The following is a 23,616-nucleotide window of genomic DNA, read 5'->3' on the forward strand; positions in this document are numbered from 1 at the left end:
TCAGGTATGGGCCTCTAAGGTAGAGCTTAAATTCCATCACCCAATATCCAGATCTGTCTTGTCAGTCTGTCCTTCAAAACATAAATCCTGACCGTTTAAAAAACTCACTATCATCCCTTCTCCTGAAAAAAAGGGGAAAAGAAATAAAAAAACAAACACAGAAATAATACAGTGGGAAGAGAAAAGATTGTGCTCATAGTGGTGGCTGTTGTTCAAAAAAATGGGGGATGATCGCAGTCTTCGCCTCAGTTGATCGACTCGCCCATCTTCAACCGGATCTCATGTTACGTGTCTGCAAGTGAAAAAAATTGTGTAAATATACATAAATTTAAAATGTAAATGTACTGGTATTTAATACCTCCTAATAAAAACGAACATGCTACTACCAATAAGCCGATAAGGTAAATCCTAGTGTGAAAGGGGAGTCAAATCCCCGGGTGCGCCTCCAACTTGCATGCCTTAAAAGAACACCCTGACTGGAAAGTCAACATTTAAACCTTTAGGGCTTAAGGTATCTAATTTGTGGATCCACATAATTTCTTTCTGCTTCAGTAACCTGTAGGGATGTAAGAAAAAATCGATTCTCGCGATAATCGCGATTTTTCATTTGCCGATACAGAATCGATTCAAAATATTTTTGAATCGATTCTTTTAGGGATGTGGAATTTTTATCTGCGGACGCCCGGAACAGCATGTCCTGTCCTGGGAATCAGGAGATAAAAGTTCCACATTTGTGGAGCCGGGCAGGCCGGATCTGACACGGCTATGGAGCGGGCTCCGACTCGTGCCCACGCCGTACTATGCGACCCCCGGCTGATTTCAGTAGCCGGGGGCCGCCGCTAATAGCCAGCATGCGGCAATCGCCGCGGCTGGCTATTAAAGGAGTATCCGGTGCGCACTTTTCTCATTTTATCCTATCCAGGCTGCAAAATAAAACGCACTTTATCTTACCTGCCAACGAGCCCCCGGAGCTCCGGTACAGGTGTTCGGTCCCCGGGCTGTATTCTTCTTACTTCCTGTTAGTCCGGCACGTCACATGGAGCTTCAGCCTATCACCAGCCGCAGCGATGTCCCGCCTCCGCTGGTGATAGGCTGAAGCTCCATGTGACGTGCCGGACTAACAGGAAGTAAGAAGAATACAGCCCGGGGACCGAACACCTGTACCGGAGCTCCGCGGGCTCGTTGGCAGGTAAGATAAAGTGCGTTTTATTTTATTTTGCAGCCCGGACGGGATAACATGAGAAAAGTGAGCACCGGAGTACTAGATCGCCGCTGTCAAAGCTGACAGCGGCGTCTATTGGGATCAATGAATGCTCCCAGGTGGGCGATATATCGGGATATATCGCGATGTATCGTCACCTAGACGGTATCGCGATATATCGGGATATATCGAATCGCCACACTGGTATCGCGATTCGAATCGAATCGCCAAATTCTTGGCGATTCACACCCCTAGTAACCTGGTTCTGTCCCCCCCTCTCTTAGGAACTGGGACATGTTCCAGGACACTGAATCTGAGGTCACCAATCTTGTGACCAAACTCCAGAAAATGACAAGGTATTGGTAGTTCTACTTTCTTGGTCCTAATGGAAGACTTATGGTTATTCAACCTAATTCTCACTTCATTTGTTGTCTCGCCGACATATAAAAAATTACAGGGGCAACAGATCACATAAATTGCAAAGTCCGTCCTGCAGGTCATGTGTTGTCTAATCTTGTATTTTGTCTGTGTGACCGGGTGTACGAAGTTATCCCCTTTCAACATTAGGCCACAACTGTCGCACCCCAAGCAGGGGTAACAACCCGGCTTCAACTGTGTAGATAAATCAGGTTTTCTCAATGTAATGTCAGATTTCACTAACCTGTCTCCCAGGTTGGCCACTCTCCTGTAGGATAACAGTGGAGGAACACTCAGTTCCGGTATATGGCTAAAGGTATGTGAAATGACAGGCCAATGTCTGTGCAGAATTTTAGCAACATCTGTACTATACACATTAAAGGTAGATATAAAAGGTATACGATTTTGTGTATTGGATCTGGATACGGGGTTAAGTAGTTCACTTCTATGTTTGCTAACAGCCTTCTGTCTCTGTTCTCGTATTAGTTTCCTGGGGTACCCCCTCTCCATAAATTTTTGACCCATGTTATCCAACCTCTTTTCTAGGTTAGTGGGGCTCTCTACGATCCTCCTTACCCGCAAGAACTGACTATAGGGTAGGGAGCGTATCATCCTCCTCGGGTGTAGACTGTTATAGTGTAGCAAGCTATTGCGGTCAGTATTTTTTACATGCAGATCCGTCCTTAAGTTATTACCTTCCACATAAACCCATGTGTCCAGAAATTGTAGGCCTGTCTTAGAAACCACTGCCCGAACACTGATATAGACTGGTTGCAATTACAGGTGGACTTAGCAGCTCTGTATAGAAATGTTAAATTGAAAATTTGGTTCTCTACCAATAGAGTAATTCCCCCTGGGCGGAATAGGAATGAATTATCCCTCCGAGAGTGGGGTTTGTTTAATAAGAGCGAGTTCCAGCCTGTTATCCAGTCGCATAATGTGGATGCCTTTATTGATCTTGTTAATAAGGACATTGAGCGTCTTAAGGATGATTACAAAGGTGGATTGAAGTGGGGACACTATAATTTGTCTTTGGAGGAGAAGGTAGCCCTGGAACGATTGGTCCATAATGACGATATAGTAATCAAACCCGCGGATAAGGGGGGAGCTATCGTCATTATGGACCGGGGCATGTATATGGAGGAATTGTATAGTCAGGTTAATGATACAGCAGTATATATGTGTGTTAACTCTGACCCCAAACCCATGATTGAGAAACGGCTCAAAATTTTGGTGGACCATGCGTTGGCGAGGGACGTTATAGATGAGGAGTTACATAGGTTTTTATTGCCGGTACATCCTATTACTCCGATCATCTATACCCTCCCTAAAATACATAAAAATTTGGAACAACCCCCGGGACGGCCTATTGTGTCGGGCCGGGACTCGATCCTAAGCCCCTCTGCCATCTTCATAGATAAGGTCCTTCGTGAATTTGCCATTGGGGCAAGGTCGTATATACAGGACACGTCTGACTTCCTGAAAAAGATAGCCGAGGTTACGATTCCTGATGGAGCATTTCTGGCCTCCTTTGATGTAACTAGTCTTTACACTAGTATCAATCATGAGAGGGGACTGGATTGCGTCACCAGAGCACTGAATACAACCGAGTACTCTGATGAATACCGTGAGTTTTTGATTGGTCTGGTAGAAATCATACTAACCTGCAATTATTTCTCCTTTGACAATAAATTTTTTATCCAATTGAGAGGTACGGCCATGGGGTCTAATATGGCCCCCACATACGCCAACATGGTAATGGCCGACCTGGAGGAATCGGCTGTGTATGTATCTCCCCACTTCAGCCAAGTGCTGAAGTGGTGGAGATATATTGATGACATTTTTGTCATCTGGGTTGGCAGTGAGGAACAATTAATGACATTTTTTCAGTTTTTAAACCAAATTGATGATGACATTAAGTTTACCAAAGTGGTTTCTAAGACAGGCCTACAATTTCTGGACACATGGGTTTATGTGGAAGGTAATAACTTAAGGACGGATCTGCATGTAAAAAATACTGACCGCAATAGCTTGCTACACTATAACAGTCTACACCCGAGGAGGATGATACGCTCCCTACCCTATAGTCAGTTTTTGCGGGTAAGGAGAATCGTAGAGAGCCCCACTAACCTAGAAAAGAGGTTGGATAACATGGGTTAGAAATTTATGGAGAGGGGGTACCCCAGGAAACTAATACGAGAACAGAGACAGAAGGCTGTTAGCAAACATAGAAGTGAACTACTTAACCCCGTATCCAGATCCAATACACAAAATCGTAAACCTTTTATATCTACCTTTAATGTGTATAGTACAGATGTTGCTAAAATTCTGCACAGACATTGGCCTGTCATTTCACATACCTTTAGCCATATACCGGAACTGAGTGTTCCTCCACTGTTATCCTACAGGAGAGTGGCCAACCTGGGAGACAGGTTAGTGAAATCTGACATTACATTGAGAAAACCTGATTTATCTACACAGTTGAAGTCGGGTTGTTACCCCTGCTTGGGGTGCGACAGTTGTGGCCTAATGTTGAAAGGGGATAACTTCGTACACCCGGTCACACAGACAAAATACAAGATTAGACAACACATGACCTGCAGGACGGACTTTGCAATTTATGTGATCTGTTGCCCCTGTAACTTTTTATATGTCGGCGAGACAACAAATGAAGTGAGAATTAGGTTGAATAACCATAAGTCTTCCATTAGGACCAAGAAAGTAGAACTACCAATACCTCGTCATTTTCTGGAGTTTGGTCACAAGATTGGTGACCTCAGATTCAGTGTCCTGGAACATGTCCCAGTTCCTAACAGTGGGGGGGGGGGGGGGGGGGACAGAACCAGGTTACTGAAGCAGAAAGAAATTATGTGGATCCACAAATTAGATACCTTAAGCCCTAAAGGTTTAAATGTTGACTTTCCAGTCAGGGTGTTCTTTTAAGGCATGCAAGTTGGAGGCGCACCCAGGGATTTGACTCCCCTTTCACACTAGGATTTACCTTGTCGGCTTATTGGTAGTAGCATGTTCGTTTGTATTAGGAGGTATTAAATACCAGTACATTTACGTTTTAAATTTATGGATATTTACACAATTTTTTTCACTTGCAGACACGTAACATGAGATCCGGTTGAAGATGGGCGAGTCGATCAACTGAGGTGAAGACTGCGATCATCCCCCATTTTTTTGAACAACAGCCACCACTATGAGCACAATCTTTTCTCTTCCCACTGTATTATTTCTGTGTTTGTTTTTTTTATTTCTTTTCCCCTTTTTTTCAGGAGAAGGGATGATAGTGAGTTTTTTAAACGGTCAGGATTTATGTTTTGAAGGACAGACTGACAAGACAGGTCTGGATATTGGGTGATGGAATTTAAGCTCTACCTTAGAGGCCCATACCTGATGGTTTGAGGACAGCAGGGGATCACCTTAAGAACCCTGTAAGGGGTCGGCAAGGTACAAGTGCCTCTTTAGGTCCCTTCCACAAATGTAGGTCGAGAAGAATTGTCATCGACCATAACCAGTGGAACCATTGCAAGAGGTAGCGGGACCTGGTGAGCAGTCACCCTTGTGCTTTAACAGACATGTGAAACCGTCTATGTTAATCTGTCCATTATTAATCCTTTATATATAAGTAGATTAGGCTATAGTTACTTGGAAGTTATTTGGTATATTATCTATTAGCCGACCGTTCAGTGATATATGGTTAGTTATCTCTTCTCCTGAAAAAAGAAAAAGACGAGGGGGGTACCATGTGGGCAGGATTGCCCATTCGTAACATGGCAGCCTGTGATATCTTGAATTCCAATGAGCAAGCGCAAGGAGGCGTGGCCCGGATACAGGACTGTGACAAATTTTTTGACCAAGTGATGTGGGTTGGCTGATGACGCGGACCGACGACATCCGGTATGGCCGGACGTTGTGATCCGGGACTTGCGCATTCAGTTTGTTTACAAACGGAGGGAGTGACGCAGCCAGCAACAGCTGATGACCGCCCACTACACCGGAGATCATGAATATAGGTACACAATCGGACACTGGAAGTATTGTAACTTGTCACTTTCAAGTGGGGTTTTGCACTATATGATTATTGAAAGATGCTTTTGATGTATATGTATCTTTATATACTGTGTGAGAGGGACAGCATCAAATGTCGCTTGGCAGCCTGGGCTTCACAAGTAGAGACAGAGACACTGTAGGTAAAGTCCAAGTTCAGGCTGTGCCTGGGTTTATTTTAAGTGTCAACACAACAATACAGCCTTAACATCAGGCCAAACATACAAAATAAACACCTGCTCGGCTGAGCTCTGACTAAACAAGGTACGACCCTAACTATACTAGAGACACACTAGGTGCCCCCGAACGTGAAACAAAACAGTAGAACACGGCCACTTACATCATGGTTCTTAGCATTCCAGCAGCCGCACTCAGGCCTGCAGACCCAGGTTTTATGGAGCCTGCAATCAGCCTCACCTGGTATGTGGGAGTGACCTCCCACCCGGCACTTGGTCACTCCAGGAAAACCGACCCGGATTAAGCGGGTTGGATCCGCTATACTACAACTAGAATGTGCCAGTAACATAGTATCACTGACACACATAACTTCGGTTTTCCTTCACCGAAACCCAGGCATTTCGGTGACACATATCTGTCCACAAGCTGCCTAAAGCAGCATAGGAGAGCATCCTAGGAGAAATATACATTCCCTCAATAACTCTGCCTGTCACTGTCTCACATACCCTCCCCCTCTGTTCGAGCCTGTGGGATCGGACATTTTTAGCCATCAAACAGTGAACTCTTGAAAGTGCGTCGACATTGCCCTGTAGTTTTCCTGCCCTGTGTTCCACTGAAAAGCTAAAATTTTGTAGTGTCAGGAACCACCTCGTGACCCTGGCATTTCTTTCTTTGGCTTGAGACATCCAAGTTAGCGGAGAGTGGTCTGTGATTAACCTAAAGTGACGACCCAGTAAATAGTACTTGAGGGACTCAAGGGCCCATTTGATGGCCAAACACTCCCGCTCAACAACACTATATTTCCTCTCTGCAGGTGTAAGCTTCCTACTTAAGTACGTGACTGGATGCTCTTCTCCACCTACCTCCTGGGTAAGTACTGCACCTAGTCCCACATCAGACGCATCTGTCTGTACAATAAACTCTTTTTTAAAGTTAGGGGTGATCAGGACTGGCTCTTTACAAAGGGTTAATTTTAACACCTGGAATGCTCTTTCTGCCTCTGGGTTCCAGGAGACCATGACAGACTTACTGTTCTTTGTCAAATCTGTAAGAGGTGCTGCTATACTTGCGAAGTTTGGGATGAAGCGACGATAATAACCCACAATACCTAGAAAGGCCCTCACCTGTCTTTTTGTTGTGGGTTGTGGCCAGCCCTGTATAGCCTCAACTTTATTGACCTGAGGCTTTATGATGCCCCTACCTATTATATACCCCAGGTACCGGGCTTCTTCCAGACCTAAAGCACATTTCCTAGGGTTGGCTGTCAGCCCTGCTTCTCTAAGAGAATTAAGTACAGCCTGTACCTTCGCTAGATGGCTATCCCAGTCCTCACTAAAGATAATGATGTCATCTAGGTACGCTGATGCATAGTGACGATGGGGCTTGAGGATAATATCCATCAACCTTTGAAAGGTGGCAGGAGCCCCATGCAAACCAAATGGTAGGCAGACATATTGGAACAGTCCTTCTGGCGTAGCAAAAGCTGTCTTTTCTTTGGCCCTATCGGTTAGGGGAACCTGCCAGTAGCCTTTAGTCAGGTCGAGGGTAGAGAAATATCTGGCATGATATTAGTTCATCTCAATTAGTTCGTCTACCCTCGGCATTGGGTATGCGTCAAACTTTGATACCTCATTCAGCTTCCGGAAATCATTACAGAAGCGTAAGGAGCCATCCGGTTTTGGGATGAGCACTATAGGACTTGACCATTCACTCTTTGACTCTTCAATCACTCCGAGGTCCAACATTTTCTTAACTTCCTCTGATATAGCTAGTCTACGAGCTTCTGGGACCCGGTAAGGTTTCAAATTGACCTTTACACCTGGCTCAGTCAAAATGTCATGCTTTATGACGTTGGTACGCCCTGGCAATTCAGAGAACACATCAGTATTTCTCTGTATGAACTCCAGGGTCTCCTGTTTCTGAGACTTGGACTTGGACAGGGACTCAGACACATACACCTCTGGGGCCTTGCTATGGGGTATGCTCACTGCAGTCAGGGTCTCCCTGTCCTTCCACGGCTTAATTAAGTTAACATGGTACAACTGTTCCGGCTTACGTTTATCTGGTTGGTATACCTTGTAATTCACATTTCCCACCTTTTCAATGATTTCATAAGGCCCTTGCCACTTGGCCAGGAATTTACTTTCTACAGTAGGTACCAAAACTAATACCCGATCACCTGGGTTGAAGCTTCTTATTTTGGCTGACCTATTATACACTCTGCTTTGAGCTTCCTGGGCTTGCTGTAGGTGCTCCCTGACTATGGGCATAACTGCAGAAATCCTATCTTGCATCTGAGAAATGTGTTCAATCACACTCCTATGGGGTGTGGACTCTTGCTCCCAGGTTTCTTTGGCAATGTCAAGGAGACCCCGTGGACATCTACCATAAACTAGCTCAAAGGGAGAAAAACCTGTGGATGCCTGGGGAACTTCACGGACTGAAAACATTAAATAAGGCAAAAGACAGTCCCAGTCCTTCCCATCCTTCCCAACCACCTTTTTTAACATACTCTTTAGCGTCTTATTAAATCTCTCCACAAGACCGTCAGTTTGGGGGTGATATACTGATGTACGCAAATGTTTGATGTTAAGCAACTTACATAACTCCCTTGTGACCTTGGACATAAAGGGGGTCCCTTGATCAGTAAGGATCTCTTTTGGTATGCCAGTACGGGAAAACATATGGAACAGCTCTTTGGCAATAAGCTTGGAGGAGGTATTTCGTAAAGGTATGGCCTCAGGGTAACGCGTGGCATAGTCTACCACCACCAATATATACTGATGGCCCCTGGCAGACTTCACTATTGGGCCTACGAGGTCCATTGCGATCCTCTCAAACGGTACCTCTATGATGGGCAATGGTATCAGGGGACTTCTGTAATGGGGCATAGGAGCTGTTAGCTGACACTTGGGGCAGGACTCACAATACCGCTTTACATCAACATGTACACCTGGCCAGAAAAACCTTTGAAGGATGCGCTCCTTTGTCTTTTCGGTCCCTAAGTGACCTCCTAACACATGGTTGTGGGCAAGGTCTAAGACCATTCTACGAAAAGGCTGTGGCACTACTAGCTGTTCCACTATCTCCCCACGGACCTTGTCAATCTGATACAATAACTCCTGGTTTACTGCCATGTGAGGAAACACTGTATCAGCCCCGGGATATTGAGATTCTCCATTCACAACCTTAACATTTTCCCTAGCTTTCACTAAGGTGGGATCTCTGAGCTGGGCAGTCCCAAAATTATCCCGTGAGACCCCCAGTTCAGGCATTGCAGCCACCTCTTCCTGTTCCTCAGTTTCACCTGCAAGAACTGCTAGGGGAAAATTATCACTATTTTCCTGAGTCACCCCTACAGTCTGTACCATAGCATCGGGGTCAAACGGTACTGGATCAACAACAGGGCGTGCATTACCAACATTATTATTTTTCATAATACATGAAGCCTTGGTTTGCCACAAGTCCCAAAACAGAGGAAAGTCTCTTCCCAGAATTACTGTGTGCATTAGGGACCTCACAACACACACCTCATGAGAGGCGAGTCCACATGGAGTCTCTAGCTTTACTAGGGCAGTGGGGTACGCCTTGGTGTCCCCATGAATGCACAGAACCCCTATAACATGTCCGGTGAATGATGTAGGGTCCACCAGGCTGGCGTGCACCAGTGTGACCAAGCTCCCAGAGTCCAGTAGAGCCTCTACAGGATGGTCATTCACTTTGATATGACACATTTGTTTTTCAGTTTCTAATACAGTCCCTGCCGAGCAAACCGGCCGTGCGAACAAAGACCTCCGCCTTGCTGAGTCACACTCCATTGGCTCAACGGTAAGGGGACAGTTTGCTGCAATATGCCCAGGTCCACGACACCGCCAGCATATTATGTGGCCCCGATCCCCTTGTGACTCTGGCCTGGTCCGTACTGTCCACTTAGTTCCCATTTTCTCCTCTGTGCCCTCCCCTCGTGAACCACCTCCCTTTGGGACATTTTTCACCCCCCTTATGCATGGAACAGTCTTACCGGAGGTTCCGGACGATTTGCTGTTCCCGGAGTTGGACCGTCCAGGAGGTGTGGTCTGGAGTAAATCCTCGGTTGCTTTATATCTCTCAACGAGGTTTACAAGGTGCTCCGCATCTTTGGGGTCGCCTTGTCCAACCCAGCGCTGGATCTCCGGGGACAAAGAGCGGACAAACTTGTCCAAAACCACTTTTTCCACTATCTGTGCTGGCGTAGACGCCTCTGGCTGTAGCCACTTTTTAACCAGGTGGACTAGGTCGTACATCTGGGAGCGTGCTGGTAGGTGATCAAAGAAGGTCCAATTATGCACACGTCGAGCCCGGACATTGGTGTTCACCCCCAAACGAGCCAGGATCTCACCCTTTAATTTTGCGTAGTCCTGGGCATCTTGCTCGCCGAGGTCAAAATAGGCTTTCTGTGGTTCGCCGGTCAGGAAAGGTGCCACTACCTCAGCCCACTGTGCCACGGGTAATTTCTCTCGCTCTGCCACTCTTTCGAAGACCATGAGATAAGCCTCAACATCATCGGTGAGCGTCATTTTCTGCATGGACGACTGTACAGCAGCACGAGTGGTGGGAAGCGAGCTTGGCGGCCTCTGCACACTTTGCGCCACAGCCAGAACTTGCTCTTGGAGTTGCTTGTTAATGTGCTGCTGCTCCCTTAATGCAAGCTGGTTAGCCTCTATCAGCAGGACATTGGTTTCCACCTGGGCCCGCATGGCCTCCTCATGTACCTTCTGCTGGTTTGCTGTCATCAGCTGGAGGTTACTGTTAGCTTGGATAAGCTGTTTCAAAAGTTCATCCATCCTGGCTGTCTCTGATTGCTGCGCAGCTGCAGCTTTTATCCAGGACATAGATTTTCAACACTTTTTCCAAGCGCCTGTTGTCCTTAGCAACGGTTGCTACAAATGTCCATTAACACGTGTATGTCTCTTTAAGAGTCTCTTTGCCCGCATCCTCCACCATATGTGAGAGGGACAGCATCAAATGTCGCTTGGCAGCCTGGGCTTCACAAGTAGAGACAGGGACACTGTAGGTAAAGTCCAAGTTCAGGCTGTGCCTGGGTTTATTTTAAGTGTCAACACAACAATACAGCCTTAACATCAGGCCAAACATACAAAATAAACACCTGCTCGGCTGAGCTCTGACTAAACAAGGTACGACCCTAACTATACTAGAGACACACTAGGTGCCCCCGAACGTGAAACAAAACAGTAGAACACGGCCACTTACATCATGGTTCTTAGCATTCCAGCAGCCGCACTCAGGCCTGCAGACCCAGGTTTTATGGAGCCTGCAATCAGCCTCACCTGGTATGTGGGAGTGACCTCCCACCCGGCACTTGGTCACTCCAGGAAAACCGACCCGGATTAAGCGGGTTGGATCCGCTATACTACAACTAGAATGTGCCAGTAACATAGTATCACTGACACACATAACTTCGGTTTTCCTTCACCGAAACCCAGGCATTTCGGTGACACATATCTGTCCACAAGCTGCCTAAAGCAGCATAGGAGAGCATCCTAGGAGAAATATACATTCCCTCAATAACTCTGCCTGTCACTGTCTCACAACTGATAGATCACTGTGAGTGAGATTGTTTAATCACTGTTTACTATATGACGTCACGGGATTGTGACAGTTTTTGACACCTCCCCCTCATCAATGTGTGCTAATTGAGGGGCCTATAAATAGATTGTGCATTTCGCTTGTGCTTGAGAAAGGCTCTATTGAGGAGCCGAAACGTTGCGCTTTTCTACAGATGTGTGAATAAATACACCCGCACGGGGTTACACGTACTTGGAGTGCCGCTCTCTTTGTTTTGTGGTGAATCTCTTGGGGCCTGAGTCGGACCCTGGAGCTGAGTTGTCATCTGTACTGTATATATATATATATATATATATATATATACATACATAGAGGGGCTGTCATCTGTACTGTATACATAGAGCGGCTGTCATCTGTACTGTGTATATATAGAGGGGCTGTTAACTGTACTGTATATATATATATATATATATATATAGGGGCTGTCATCTGTACTTTATATATATATATAGAGGGGTTGTCATCTGTACTGTGTATATATATATATATATATATATATATATATAGAGGGGCTGTCATCTGTACTGTATATATAGAGGGGCTGTCATCTGTACTGTATATATAGAGGGGATGTCATCTGTACTGTATATATATATATATATATATATATATATAGAGAGAGAGAGAGAGTGGCTGTCATCTGTACTGTGTATATATATATATATATATATATATATAGAGGGGCTGTCATCTGTACTGTGTATATGTATGTATATATATATATATATATATATATATATATATAAATATAGAGGGGCTGTCATCTGTACTGTATATATAGAGGCTGTCATCTGTACTGTATATATAGAGGGGCTGTCATCTGTACTGTATATATATAGAGGGGCTGTCATCTGTACTGTGTATATATAGAGTGGCTGTCATCTGTACTATATATATATAGAGCGGCTGTCATCTGTACTGTATATATATAGAGGGGCTGTCATCTGTACTGTATATATATATATATATATATATATATATATATAGAGGGGCTGTCATCTTTACTGTATACATAGAGGGGCTGTCATCTGTACTGTATATATATATATATATATATATATAGAGGGGCTGTCATCTGTACTGTATACATAGAGGGGCTGTCATCTGTACTGTGTATATATATATATATATATACACACATAGAGGGGCTGTCATCTGTACTGTATATATATAGAGGGGCTGTCATCTGTACTGTGTATGTATATATATATATATATATATATATATAGAGGGGCTGTCATCTGTACTGTATATACAGAGGCTGTCATCTGTAATGTATATATAGAGGCTGTCATCTGTACTGTATATAGAGGGGCTGTCATCTGTACTGTATATATAGAGGGGCTGTCATCTGTACTGTATATATATATATATGTATATATATATATAAAGCAAAATCATCGGTAGTTGCAGTATCTTGTAATACCTTTTTTAGTGGACTAACAAGATTATGTAGAGACAAGCTTTCGGGATTCCTACCTTTATCAAGTCATAAGCATTTCTGAGCTCAAAGGAGAAAACACAGGTTCTATCTCACAAAATATGCAGGGGTTAAAACATATGTGGAGAATGGACATTAAGTTGGGCCATAAATTGTATAGCAATAGGAAGATAAACTACAGATAAGGATGAGGAGGGGGGGGCTGGAGAACAGAGGTGAGAATGGTGGTTGCGCTGGACGGACAATTTTACTGCAGAGCCATAGACTGAAGATAAGACTTGGAGGGGGAGCAGGGGTGTAATGGTGTCAGAGCAGGGAGAGGGAAGACAGTTTAGCAAAGGTTATAGGACATTTTGATAATGGGATAAGAAGCTTAAATCCGCATTAAGTCCTCTGTTCTTGGAGTCATAAAGAACTATCATTTTGGCTTCAAATGTCTTTCTTTCCTGGGTGTTCTTGAAGTTTCCTTTCAGGATCTTGATTTTGAGGTCCTGTAGGGAGTGACCTGTTTGAGTGAAATGGTGTCCAACTGGGGTGCAATAGTCCTTTTCGCTATGGTTGTTGATGGACGATCTGTTGTATGTCAAGGGACAATACTCCTGCACCACAGAGAATGTAGTCTACATGATACAATGCACCAAGTATGACCTGGGATGTTACATTGGTGAGACCAGTCAGCCACTCAATAAAAGGATGAACCTCCACAGATCGTCCATCAACAACCATAGAGAAAAGGACTATTGCACCCCAGTTGGACACCATTTCACTCAAACAGGTTACTCCCTACAGGACCTCAAAATCAAGTTCCTGAAAGGAAACTTCAAGAACACACAGGAAAGAAAGACATTTGAAGCCAAAATGATAGTTCTTTATGACTCCAAGAACAGAGGACTTAATGTGGATTTAAGCTTCTTATCCCATTATCAAAATTTCCTATAACCTTTGCTAAACTGTCTTCCCTCTCCCTGCTCTGACACCATTACACCCCTGCCCCCCCTACCCGTCTAAGTCTTATCTTCAGTCTATGGCTCTGCAGTAAAATTGTCCGTCCAGCCCAACCACCATTCTCACCTCTGCTCTCCAACCCCCCCCTCCTCAATATCTGTATCTATTGTCCTATTGCTATACAATTTATGGCCCAACTTAATGTCCATTCTCCACATATGTTGTTTTAACCCCTGCATACTTTGTGAGATAGAACCTGTGTTTTCTCCTTGTGAGCTCAGAAATGCTTATGACTTGATAAAGGGAGGTATCCCGAAAGCTTGTCTCTACATAATCTTGTTAGTCCAATAAAAAAGGTATTACAAGATACTGCAACTACAGATGATTTTGCTTTTTGCATCACTGGACTAATATTGCTACTCCTAACTAATCTACTATGGAAGATACCGCATACAGCCGCTTAACAACGCAAATCTTCAAGCTCACCAGAAAGGAAACACAGCTTCACAGTGATATATACTTCTTGTCTCACTGTAAGAAAAGAAGACTCATCCCCAAGGGACTAAGGATCAAAAATCCAGTTGCTACAACGCATAACTCGCAATATGCTCAAGATCTCTGCCAACGCACCAGCAAAAAACGTAGGAACCATCTTATCCACCTTCTATACAGGAAAATACAAGACATTCAAAATACAAAAACATCCCTACTTCAGCTTTTACAAGAACAGGATCAACACATGGCCAAACAAGTGGGAATGGATATGCAAAACTTCCACAACCACCAAATAAGAGATCTTTTCATGAAGAAAAATAAGAAACTGGGCAAACTCTCCCAAAATTTCTACAAGCACCAAACAGAGAGGAATATTAGGATCACTACAAACAATAGAAGGACTGAAACAACCAATGGTCCCACAACTACGCCTGACATCAATACAGACAACTCTGGAATTATTAACATTTCAGATTATGAACTTTCCAAGCCTGAGAGATCTGTTCTCTCTAAAGGACTCTCATTCTGTCCAAGCACCAAACTACATGACATTAAACTATACTCAGACTTGGAAGAATTCTTTAGAAGACTACGACTTAAAGAATTCTTTCATGACAAAGGGGACACAACCACTACCACCTTGGATTACAACATCAAGAAAAAGAATTCCCACTTCACCCCAGCACCAGGACGTAACAGCAAACTGGACAGCTACATTTCAAGCTTCAGACTAAGAACAGCATCCTTAGTCACTAAACACCACCATAACACCTAATACAACCTCTCAGTATTGGAAAGAGAGGCCATCAAAAACGTAAGAAATAATCAAGCCATCACAATCAAATCAGCAGACAAGGGAGGAGCAGTAGTGATCATGAACACCCAGGACTACATCAAAGAGGGAAACCGACAATTGTCAGACACTACAAGAAACTGACAGAAGACCCCACCAAAGAATACACCATGGAACTAAGAAAATTGATTCAATCCTTCCCAGAGGACTCGCAAAAAGGATTAGAGACACTTATACCCACCGATCCCAAAACAGGGACATTCTACATGCTCCCAAAAATCCACAAATCTGGAAACCCTGGCAGACCAATAATAACAGGTATGGACACACTAACTGAACAGATATCTGGTTTGGTAGAAAACACACTAAAACCCTTTGTTACACGCACCAGCAGCTTCATACAGGACACCACTGACTTAAGAAACTGAGTCAGATTACGAACTTGCCTGCCAACTCCATATTGGTAACAATGGACGTAGAATCTCTGTATAGTAACATCCCACACAGAGATGGAATTGAGGCCTGCTCACTGTTCCTCTCCTCTCAGACCCACAACCAGAAATACAGCCCTCAGATCATCACCAAACTAATAGAATTCATTCTCACACACAACTACTTCAGCTTCAACAATGAAATATACCTACAGATGATGGGAACTGCTATGGGGACCAGGATGGCACCACAATATGCCAATCTGTTCATGGCTGACCTTGAAGAGCGATTCCTGAATACCCAAATTCACAAACCCTACAGATACATTGATGATATTTTCATTGTTTGGACTGAAGGAGAGGATAAACTCAAACAATTTCATGATGCCTTCAACACATTTAATCCATCCATCAAACTCAAAATGACTTCTCTACAGAAAGTGTAAACTTTCTGGACACCACTGTAACTATAAACAAGGACACAATACAGACATCTGTATACAGAAAACCCATAGACCGATCCAGCTATCTACACAATTCAAGTTCCCATCCGTCCCACACCAAGAAAGGCATCATATACAGCCAAGCCATCAGGTACCACCGCATCTGCTCCAACCCTGATGACAGAGACACATGGCTATTAGAGATGTACAGTAAATTCGATTCGTCATGAACTTCTCGGCTTGGCAGTTGATGACTTATCCTGCATAAATTAGTTCAGCTTTCAGGTGCTCCAGTGGGCTGGAAAAGGTGGATACAGTCCTAGGAAAGAGTCTCCTAGGACTGTATCCACCTTTTCCAGCCCACGGGAGCACCTGAAAGCTGAACTAATTTATGCAGGAAAAGTCATTAACTGCCGAGCCGAGAAGTTTGTGACGAATCGAATTTACTGTAAATTCGCTCATCTCTAATGCCCATCATACACAGCTTCTTTATACATACACTGCCCCTTTATACACACACACACAGAGCCATCATACACACATACACAGCTTCTATATACACACACTGCCCCTTTATACACACACACAGCCATTATACCCACACAGCTTCTATATACACACATGGCCATCTTGCACACATACATAGCTTCTATATACACACACTGCTCCTTATACACACATGGCCATCATACACTCATACACAGCTTCTATATACACACACAGCCATCATACACACACACAGCCACCATACACTGCCCCCATACAAGTAAGTACCTGTGTGCAGTGTAGCCTGCTGCTCCGCTCCTCTATTGCAGGCAGTGGGCAGGAAGAGGAGGGACACGTGAGCTGACGTCACTGGCCAGCTGCTACTAGCAGGCCCTGCTGGTAACTGAGAGCCGCGCACAGGCATGTCTCATACCAACTGCAGCCCCTGACATTTTAAAGTGACAGTGTGCTGCCCTCCGGATGGTGCTGTCTCTCACTCCAGCCCCCGCTGGCCAGTCTGGGCCACAGACAGGGCAGGGCTGGAACGTAATAAAAAAGAATATGATGTAGTCAGTCAGTGTGTAGTGATGCCTCCCCCCAGCCGTCAGTGAGTGACAGTCACTCACTGACTCGCAAGAAAGTGTTGGGACCAGGCGGGCCTTACTGGGGTACCAGGTGAACCCCTCTGATGGCGGCCCTGGTTGAAACTATTGTATGTTGAGGGATCACTGTAATTTGATCAATACCAGTGATCTGGAAGTCTGCCAATTGGTTGTTGTGGTGGACTACAGCGTGTCTAGATACACAGAGGGACATTTATCAAGGGATTTAGATGTTTTTTTTTTGCTTACAGAAGTCACACAGAAAGTCACACGTGCGCCTAAGCAATTTTTTGTGCGACTTTTGTGGGTAAGCAAAAAATACCAATCAGCCCTAACTAAGCAATTTTCAGTTTTCACTTTGCAGTGGTCGGGAATTTATCATGTGCAAAAGTCGCTTTTTGTGCGACTTATTGCACAGTTCAGCTTCCCTGGCACCCGCTCACAGCAACCACCCGGCCACAAGCTGTTGGGACTTCAACTCCCAGCATGTCCTCGCTGTAAGGGCATGCTGGGAGTTGTAGTCCTGAAATAGTTAGCGGGTTGGGTGGTAGATGCGGACAGGTGGCCTGGGAACGGAGCTTTACAAAAAGGCGCACGAAAATTTGCGCGTGCGACTTTTTGTAAAGCTACGCTCCCTGGCCACACGCCTGCACCTATCACCCGCTCGCTAGGGATTGCATAACTACAACTCCCAGCATGCCCTTACAGTGAGGACATGCTGGGAGTTGTAGTTCTGCAATACCTAGCGGGCAGGTGGCCAGGGAGCGTAGCCGGCCGACTAACAGGAATATGAAATTACAGCACTGTAATTTCATATTTCCCGGGCAGATCTGTGATTGGTCCAGACCTCCTGGCCAATCACAGCTGCCAGGGGGAAATATGAAGTTACAGTGCTGTAACTTCATTTTCCCCTCTGGGAAGCCAGGGAGCGGAGAACAAGCCGCCCGCTTCCCTGTCACCCACCCTCACCGCACGACTACAACTCCCAGCATGTCCTTACTGTAAGGGTATGCTGGGAGTTGTAGTCCTCCAGTGGGAGCAGGTGACAAGCTTGTCATCTGCCCTTGCTGCTGGACTTCAACTCCCAGCATGCCTTTGTAGTAAAGACATGCCGGTAGTTGTAGTCCTGCAGCAGGGGTGGGAGATATTCTTGTCACCCTCCCCCACCGCACGACTACAACTCCCAGCATGTCTTTGCTGCAAGGGCATGCTGGGAGTTGTAGTCATGCAGCGCAGGTGGCAGGAGATGTGTGAGCAGGTGGCAAGTTTTTCTGCTTTGCTTGTCACCCGCCTGCACATCTCCCACCAAGCCGCCATCAAATGACTACAACTCCCAGCATGCCCTTACAGTGAGGACATGCTGGGAGTTGTAGTCGTGCGGCGCGGGTAGGAGATGTGCGAGCGTGTGACAACAAATGTATTAACCTATTTTACGTGTTTTTTTCTCGTTTCAGATCCGTATATCCTGTGGACTACTTCGGATTCGGTCGACTACATCGATGACCAGTGTTTTTAAATTTTTTTAATTTAATGTTAATAAAATGGTTAACGCAGGCTTGTTGGGGAGTGTTTTTTTTTTTAAATAAAAGTTTTATAAAGTGTTGTGTTTTTTTTTTTTTATTTACTTTATAGGCTTAGTAGTGGAAACTGTCTTATAGACAGAATCCATTACTAAGCCGGGGCTTATCATTAGCCACAAAAACAGCTAGCGCTAACCCCCAATTATTACCCCGGTACCCACCGCCACAGGGGTGCCGGGAAGAGCGGGTACCAACAGGCCCGGAGCTTAAAAAATGGCGCTCCTGGGCCTAGGCGGTAACAGGCTGGTGTTATTTAGGCTGGGGAGGGCCAGTAACAATGGTTCTCGCCCACCCTTGTAACTTCAGGCTGTTGCTGCTTGGTTGGTATCTGGCTGAGAATAAAAATAGGGAGAACCCTATGCGTTTTTTTGTTTTTGCTTTTTAATATTTAATTATTTATGGGGAAAAAAACGTGTGGTTCCCCATATTTTTATTCTCAGCCAGATACCAACCAAGCAGTAACAGCCTGACTTTACCAGGGTGGACGAGGACCATTGTTACTGGCCCTCCCCAGCCTAAATAGCGGCAGCCTGTTACCATCTAGGCCCAAGAGCGCAATTTTTTACGCTCCGAGCCTGTTGGTACCGGCTCTTACCAGCACCCCTTTGGGTAATAATTTGGGGTTAGCACTTGCTGTTTTTGGGGCTAACACTTAGTAATGGATTCCGTCTATAAGACAGCTTTCACTACTAAGCCTGTAAAGTACATTTAAAAAAAAACAACAAGTTTAAAAAACTTTTATTTTAAAAAACACTCCCCGCCCAACAAGTCCTTGAAAACTACGGTCATCGTACTACCCCACTGGTCATCGTACTACCCCGAATCCAAAGTAGTCCATAGGATACACGGATCTGAAATGAGAAGAAAAGAAAACAAACAAAAAATGGTTTAGTACATATTTAAGGGAAGAAAGTGGTTAAAAAATTTAATAAACACACACACAAAATATATATATATATGTTTGTGTGTGTATTGCACATTTTTTCACAGCTGCGACCTGAGGTGGGGTTACAAATTGCTGTTCTGAGGTCATTTCTTTTGCTTATGTGTACTAAAAAAAAGGTATTCAAAAGTGATTTATTGGTTTTTGCTTATGTGAGCCAAATTTATCAACTCCTGTGATAGTATAATAAATGTGTCACACATAAGCAAAACCAAAGCAAGAAAAAAACGCCTACAGAACCCACTTACCAAAGCAACAATGACAAATGTTCCCCACTGTGTTTTTCAAAGTTGTATGAAACATTATATCTGTGTCCATACATCCTGTTTTGCTGGTATTGTACAGTGGTCCCTCAAGTTACAATATTAATTGGTTCCAGGATGACCATTGTATGTTGAAACCATTGTATGTTGAGACCAGAACTCTATGGAAACCTGGTAATTGGTTCTGAAGCCCCAAAATGTCATCCAAAAATAGGAAAAAGTGAGGATTAAAGAATAATAGGTAGATAACTAATACAGATAAAACAAATCTTTACATATAAAAGTAAGAAAGATCTGCTGGGAGCTGTAAATCACGGTCTATGTCAGTGTTTCCCAACCAGGGTGCCTCCAGCTGTTGCAAAACTACAACTCCCAGCATGCCGGACAGCCGTTGGCTGTCCGGGCATGCTGGGAGTTGTAGTTTTGCAACAGCTGGAGGCTACCTGGTTGGGAAACAATGGTTTATGTAGAGGACAGGAGCTTCTTCAGGGTCCTATACAGTACACACAATGTCCCAAATGGAGCCGCCCTTACTTGGTGTCCAAAGGAGCAGCTAACCCTGGCACAGGTAAAGAGTAGTACAGAACTTGTTGTTCCTCCTTGTACTGTAGGAGGCGCTACCAGACAGCCAGTCAGTGCATGCACTTCAGTAATACAGATGTTTTACCAGTAAAATGCCCATTCTGATTGGTCAGTTCTTCCAGCCATTGACCTGTCTATCACAGATCTGAACTGTCTGGACATTGTATGTTGAGTCTGGTTTCTAGTTACAATGGTCCAGAAATAAACATTGTATGTTGAAACTTGTATGTTGAGGCCATTGTAAGTTGAGGGATCACTGTATAGTTCTTCCTATATATTGCAATTTGCAACTGTATTCAATAAGATCTATAACATGAGTGGAGTTGCAGTCTATCCGATCTTTTATCTTGAAGATCTCCCGTGCCTGATTGCTCTAAAAAAAATGTGCTGCCATCTTTGATGTTCTTACATAGCTTGCAGGCCTTCAGATTGCATTTGTAGAAACCCGGTGTCATTTTCTGGGAATTCTTTCGGCTAGGAGGGTTGGATTCAATTCTTCTCAGACGAGTAGGAGATACGAAATTCTTGAGGGTTCTTGCTCTCCTGTAAGTGAAGCCCGGATTGTTTGGTATGCTGCTTGTACCATCTGTTTGGGGTATCCTTTTTCTTGGAGCCATTTTTTAGTATTCTTACTTTGATTAACAAAATATGGGGTTTTGGAACAGTTCCTACCAATCCTATGGAACTGGCCATAGGGGATGTTCTCTTTCCACTTCTGCAGATGGCAACTTTTAAAATCTAACAGACCATTGCAGTCCACAGATTTGAAGTAAGTTTTGGTTATCACCATGTTGTTCTCAGACATCAGTTCCAGATCAAGGTATTCTATGCTGTCTTCTATGCTGTTCCAAGAATTATTGTTGAGGTATTTTGCGAAGTCTGGGAAAGATTCTTCGGACCCATCCCATATAAAGATAAGGTCTTTAAATCTTTTGTATATTATAAGCTGTTCCCTTCATGGGGGGTAATTACACTTAGAGGTCTTTTACTCCTGGTAAATATTATGTAAAATATATTAACCCCTTAACGACGCAGGACGTATATTTACATCCTGCGTTGGCTCACGCAATATAACGTGGGGTCACACGGTGACCCCACATCATAGAAACACAGAATGCTTCGGCAGATAAGAACCATTTGGCCCATCTAGTCTGCCCAATAATCTGAATACTATGAATAGTCCCTGGCCCTATCTTATATGAAGGATAATCATAGCGGGTCGGTCCAGCGGCTATCAACGGCCAGGACCCGTGGCTAATATCGGACATCACCGATCGCGATGATGCCCGGTATTAACCCTTCAGAAGTAAGAAAAAAAGAGCATTCCTGGAAGCTCACGGGACCACCGCGGTGTCCTGATCAGCTGCACGGTCGCAAGGAGGGTCCCTACCTGCCTACTCGTTGTCTGATCGCCAAATGACTGCTCTGTGCCTGAGATCCAGGCAGGAGCAGTCGAGTGCCGAAAACACTGATCAATGCTATGCTGTGGCATAGCATTGATCAGTGCTGGCAATCAGTGTAATGCATGTTATAGTCCCCTATGGGGGCTATAACATTGCAAAATAAAAAGTGAAAACAAAAAAAGTTAATAAAGATGATTTAACCCCTTCCCTAATAAAAGTTTGAATCAACCCCCTTTTTCCATAAAAAAAACTGTGTAAATAAAAATAAATATAAACATATGTGGTATCGCCGCGTGCGTAAATGTCCAAACTATAAAAAAAATTCCAGAGTCCAAAATATCTTATTTTGGTCACTTTTTATACCATTAAAAATTTAATAAAAAGCGATCAAAAAGTCTGATCAAAATAAAAATGGTACCGATAAAATACTTCAGATCACAGCGCAAAAAATGAGCCCTCATACATCCCTGTAGGGGATCAGAAGAGGAAATTTTTAAACATATTATTTTTCGTGCATGTAGTTATGATTTTTTCCAGAAGTATGACAAAATCAAACCTATAAAAGTAGGGTATCATTTTTGTCGTATGGGCCTACAGAATAAAGGGAAGGTGTTATTTTTACCGAAATATACACTGCATATAAACAGAAGCCCCCAAAAATTACAAAATGGCATTGTTTTTTTTTTTTTCAATTTTGTTGCACAATTATTATTATTATTTTTTGTTTCGCCGTAGATTTTTGGGTAAAATGACGGATGTCATTACAAAGTAGAATTGGTGGCGCAAAAAAAAGACATCATATGAGTCTGTAGGTGCAAAATTGAAAGGGTTAAGATTTTTAAAAGGTTTTTAAAACTAAAGTGCAAAAACAGAAAAACCCTGAGTCCTTAAGGGGTTAAGTAAAAGTTTGCCACCATCGTGTCATGTAAATGTGCAGCAAATTTACTTGCTTGACATTGATCAAATCTTTGATGATGGCTTAAAAGTTATTTATCATTTGCCAACAGGTGTTGGCTAACCAGTAACAAAAAGTGGTAGCAGCATTAGCCCTCCTTTACTTCTGCAGCAGGATACTTTAAAGGGATTCTCCGCTGCTAGACATCTTATCCCCTATCCAAAGGATAGGGGATAAGATATCTGATTGCTGCGGTCCTGCTGCTTGGGCCCCCGCCGCAATCTCCCGCAGCACCCTGCGTTCTAAACAAATGCCGGGTGACGACGGCAGTGGTCTTGATGTCATGGCTACGCCCCTCCATTCATGTATATAGGAGGGATGTGATGGCTGATACGCCCCCTCCCATAGACATGAATGGAGGGGGCGTGGCATGATGCCACTAGGGGCGTGGCCATGGTCAGGACCCCCGCCATCAGACATCTTATCCTCTATCCTTTGGATAGGGGATAAGATGTCTAGCAGTGGAGTACCCCTTTAAGGCTATGTTCAGACACCAGAATTTCTGCAATTCTGCACAAATTTGGTTCAGCAAAGCTTGCTAAATGCAATTGTGGCAGAATTTCTGTGTTCTCAGAACATAGAACTCCACAAAAATTCAAGCCCCATTGACTTCAATGACATTCTGGCATGGAATAGAAATCAATGGGGGATATTCATCAAAGCTGTCTATGTCCCGCATCAATATAGACCAAACTACAGAGTGTTTGGCTGGTCTATTGTGCGCCTAATTTATCAAATGGCGCACGGCTCTTGATAAATTCTGTGCACGGACTTCATG

At 44.1% G+C, this 23,616-nt stretch overlaps 2 protein-coding genes across 2 annotated transcripts in view; one reads left to right on the top strand and one right to left on the bottom strand.

Annotated features, from left to right (window-relative positions):
* The window catches only part of CLIP4 (CAP-Gly domain containing linker protein family member 4), a 138,961-nt gene that overhangs the window by 103,452 nt on the left and 11,893 nt on the right, over window positions 1–23,616 (bottom strand). The gene's annotated exons all lie outside the window — the stretch shown is intronic.
* LOC130363151 (uncharacterized) lies at window positions 14,245–18,674 on the top strand. The gene is made up of 2 exons (XM_056568562.1): window positions 14,245–15,468; window positions 18,567–18,674. The coding sequence occupies exon 1, from the start codon at window positions 14,299–14,301 to the stop codon at window positions 15,130–15,132; it is 834 nt and encodes a 277-aa protein (XP_056424537.1). The 5' UTR covers window positions 14,245–14,298; the 3' UTR covers window positions 15,133–15,468; window positions 18,567–18,674.

This window comes from Hyla sarda, chromosome 3 (assembly GCF_029499605.1).
Source record: "Hyla sarda isolate aHylSar1 chromosome 3, aHylSar1.hap1, whole genome shotgun sequence".
Classification (NCBI taxonomy): domain Eukaryota; kingdom Metazoa; phylum Chordata; class Amphibia; order Anura; family Hylidae; genus Hyla; species Hyla sarda.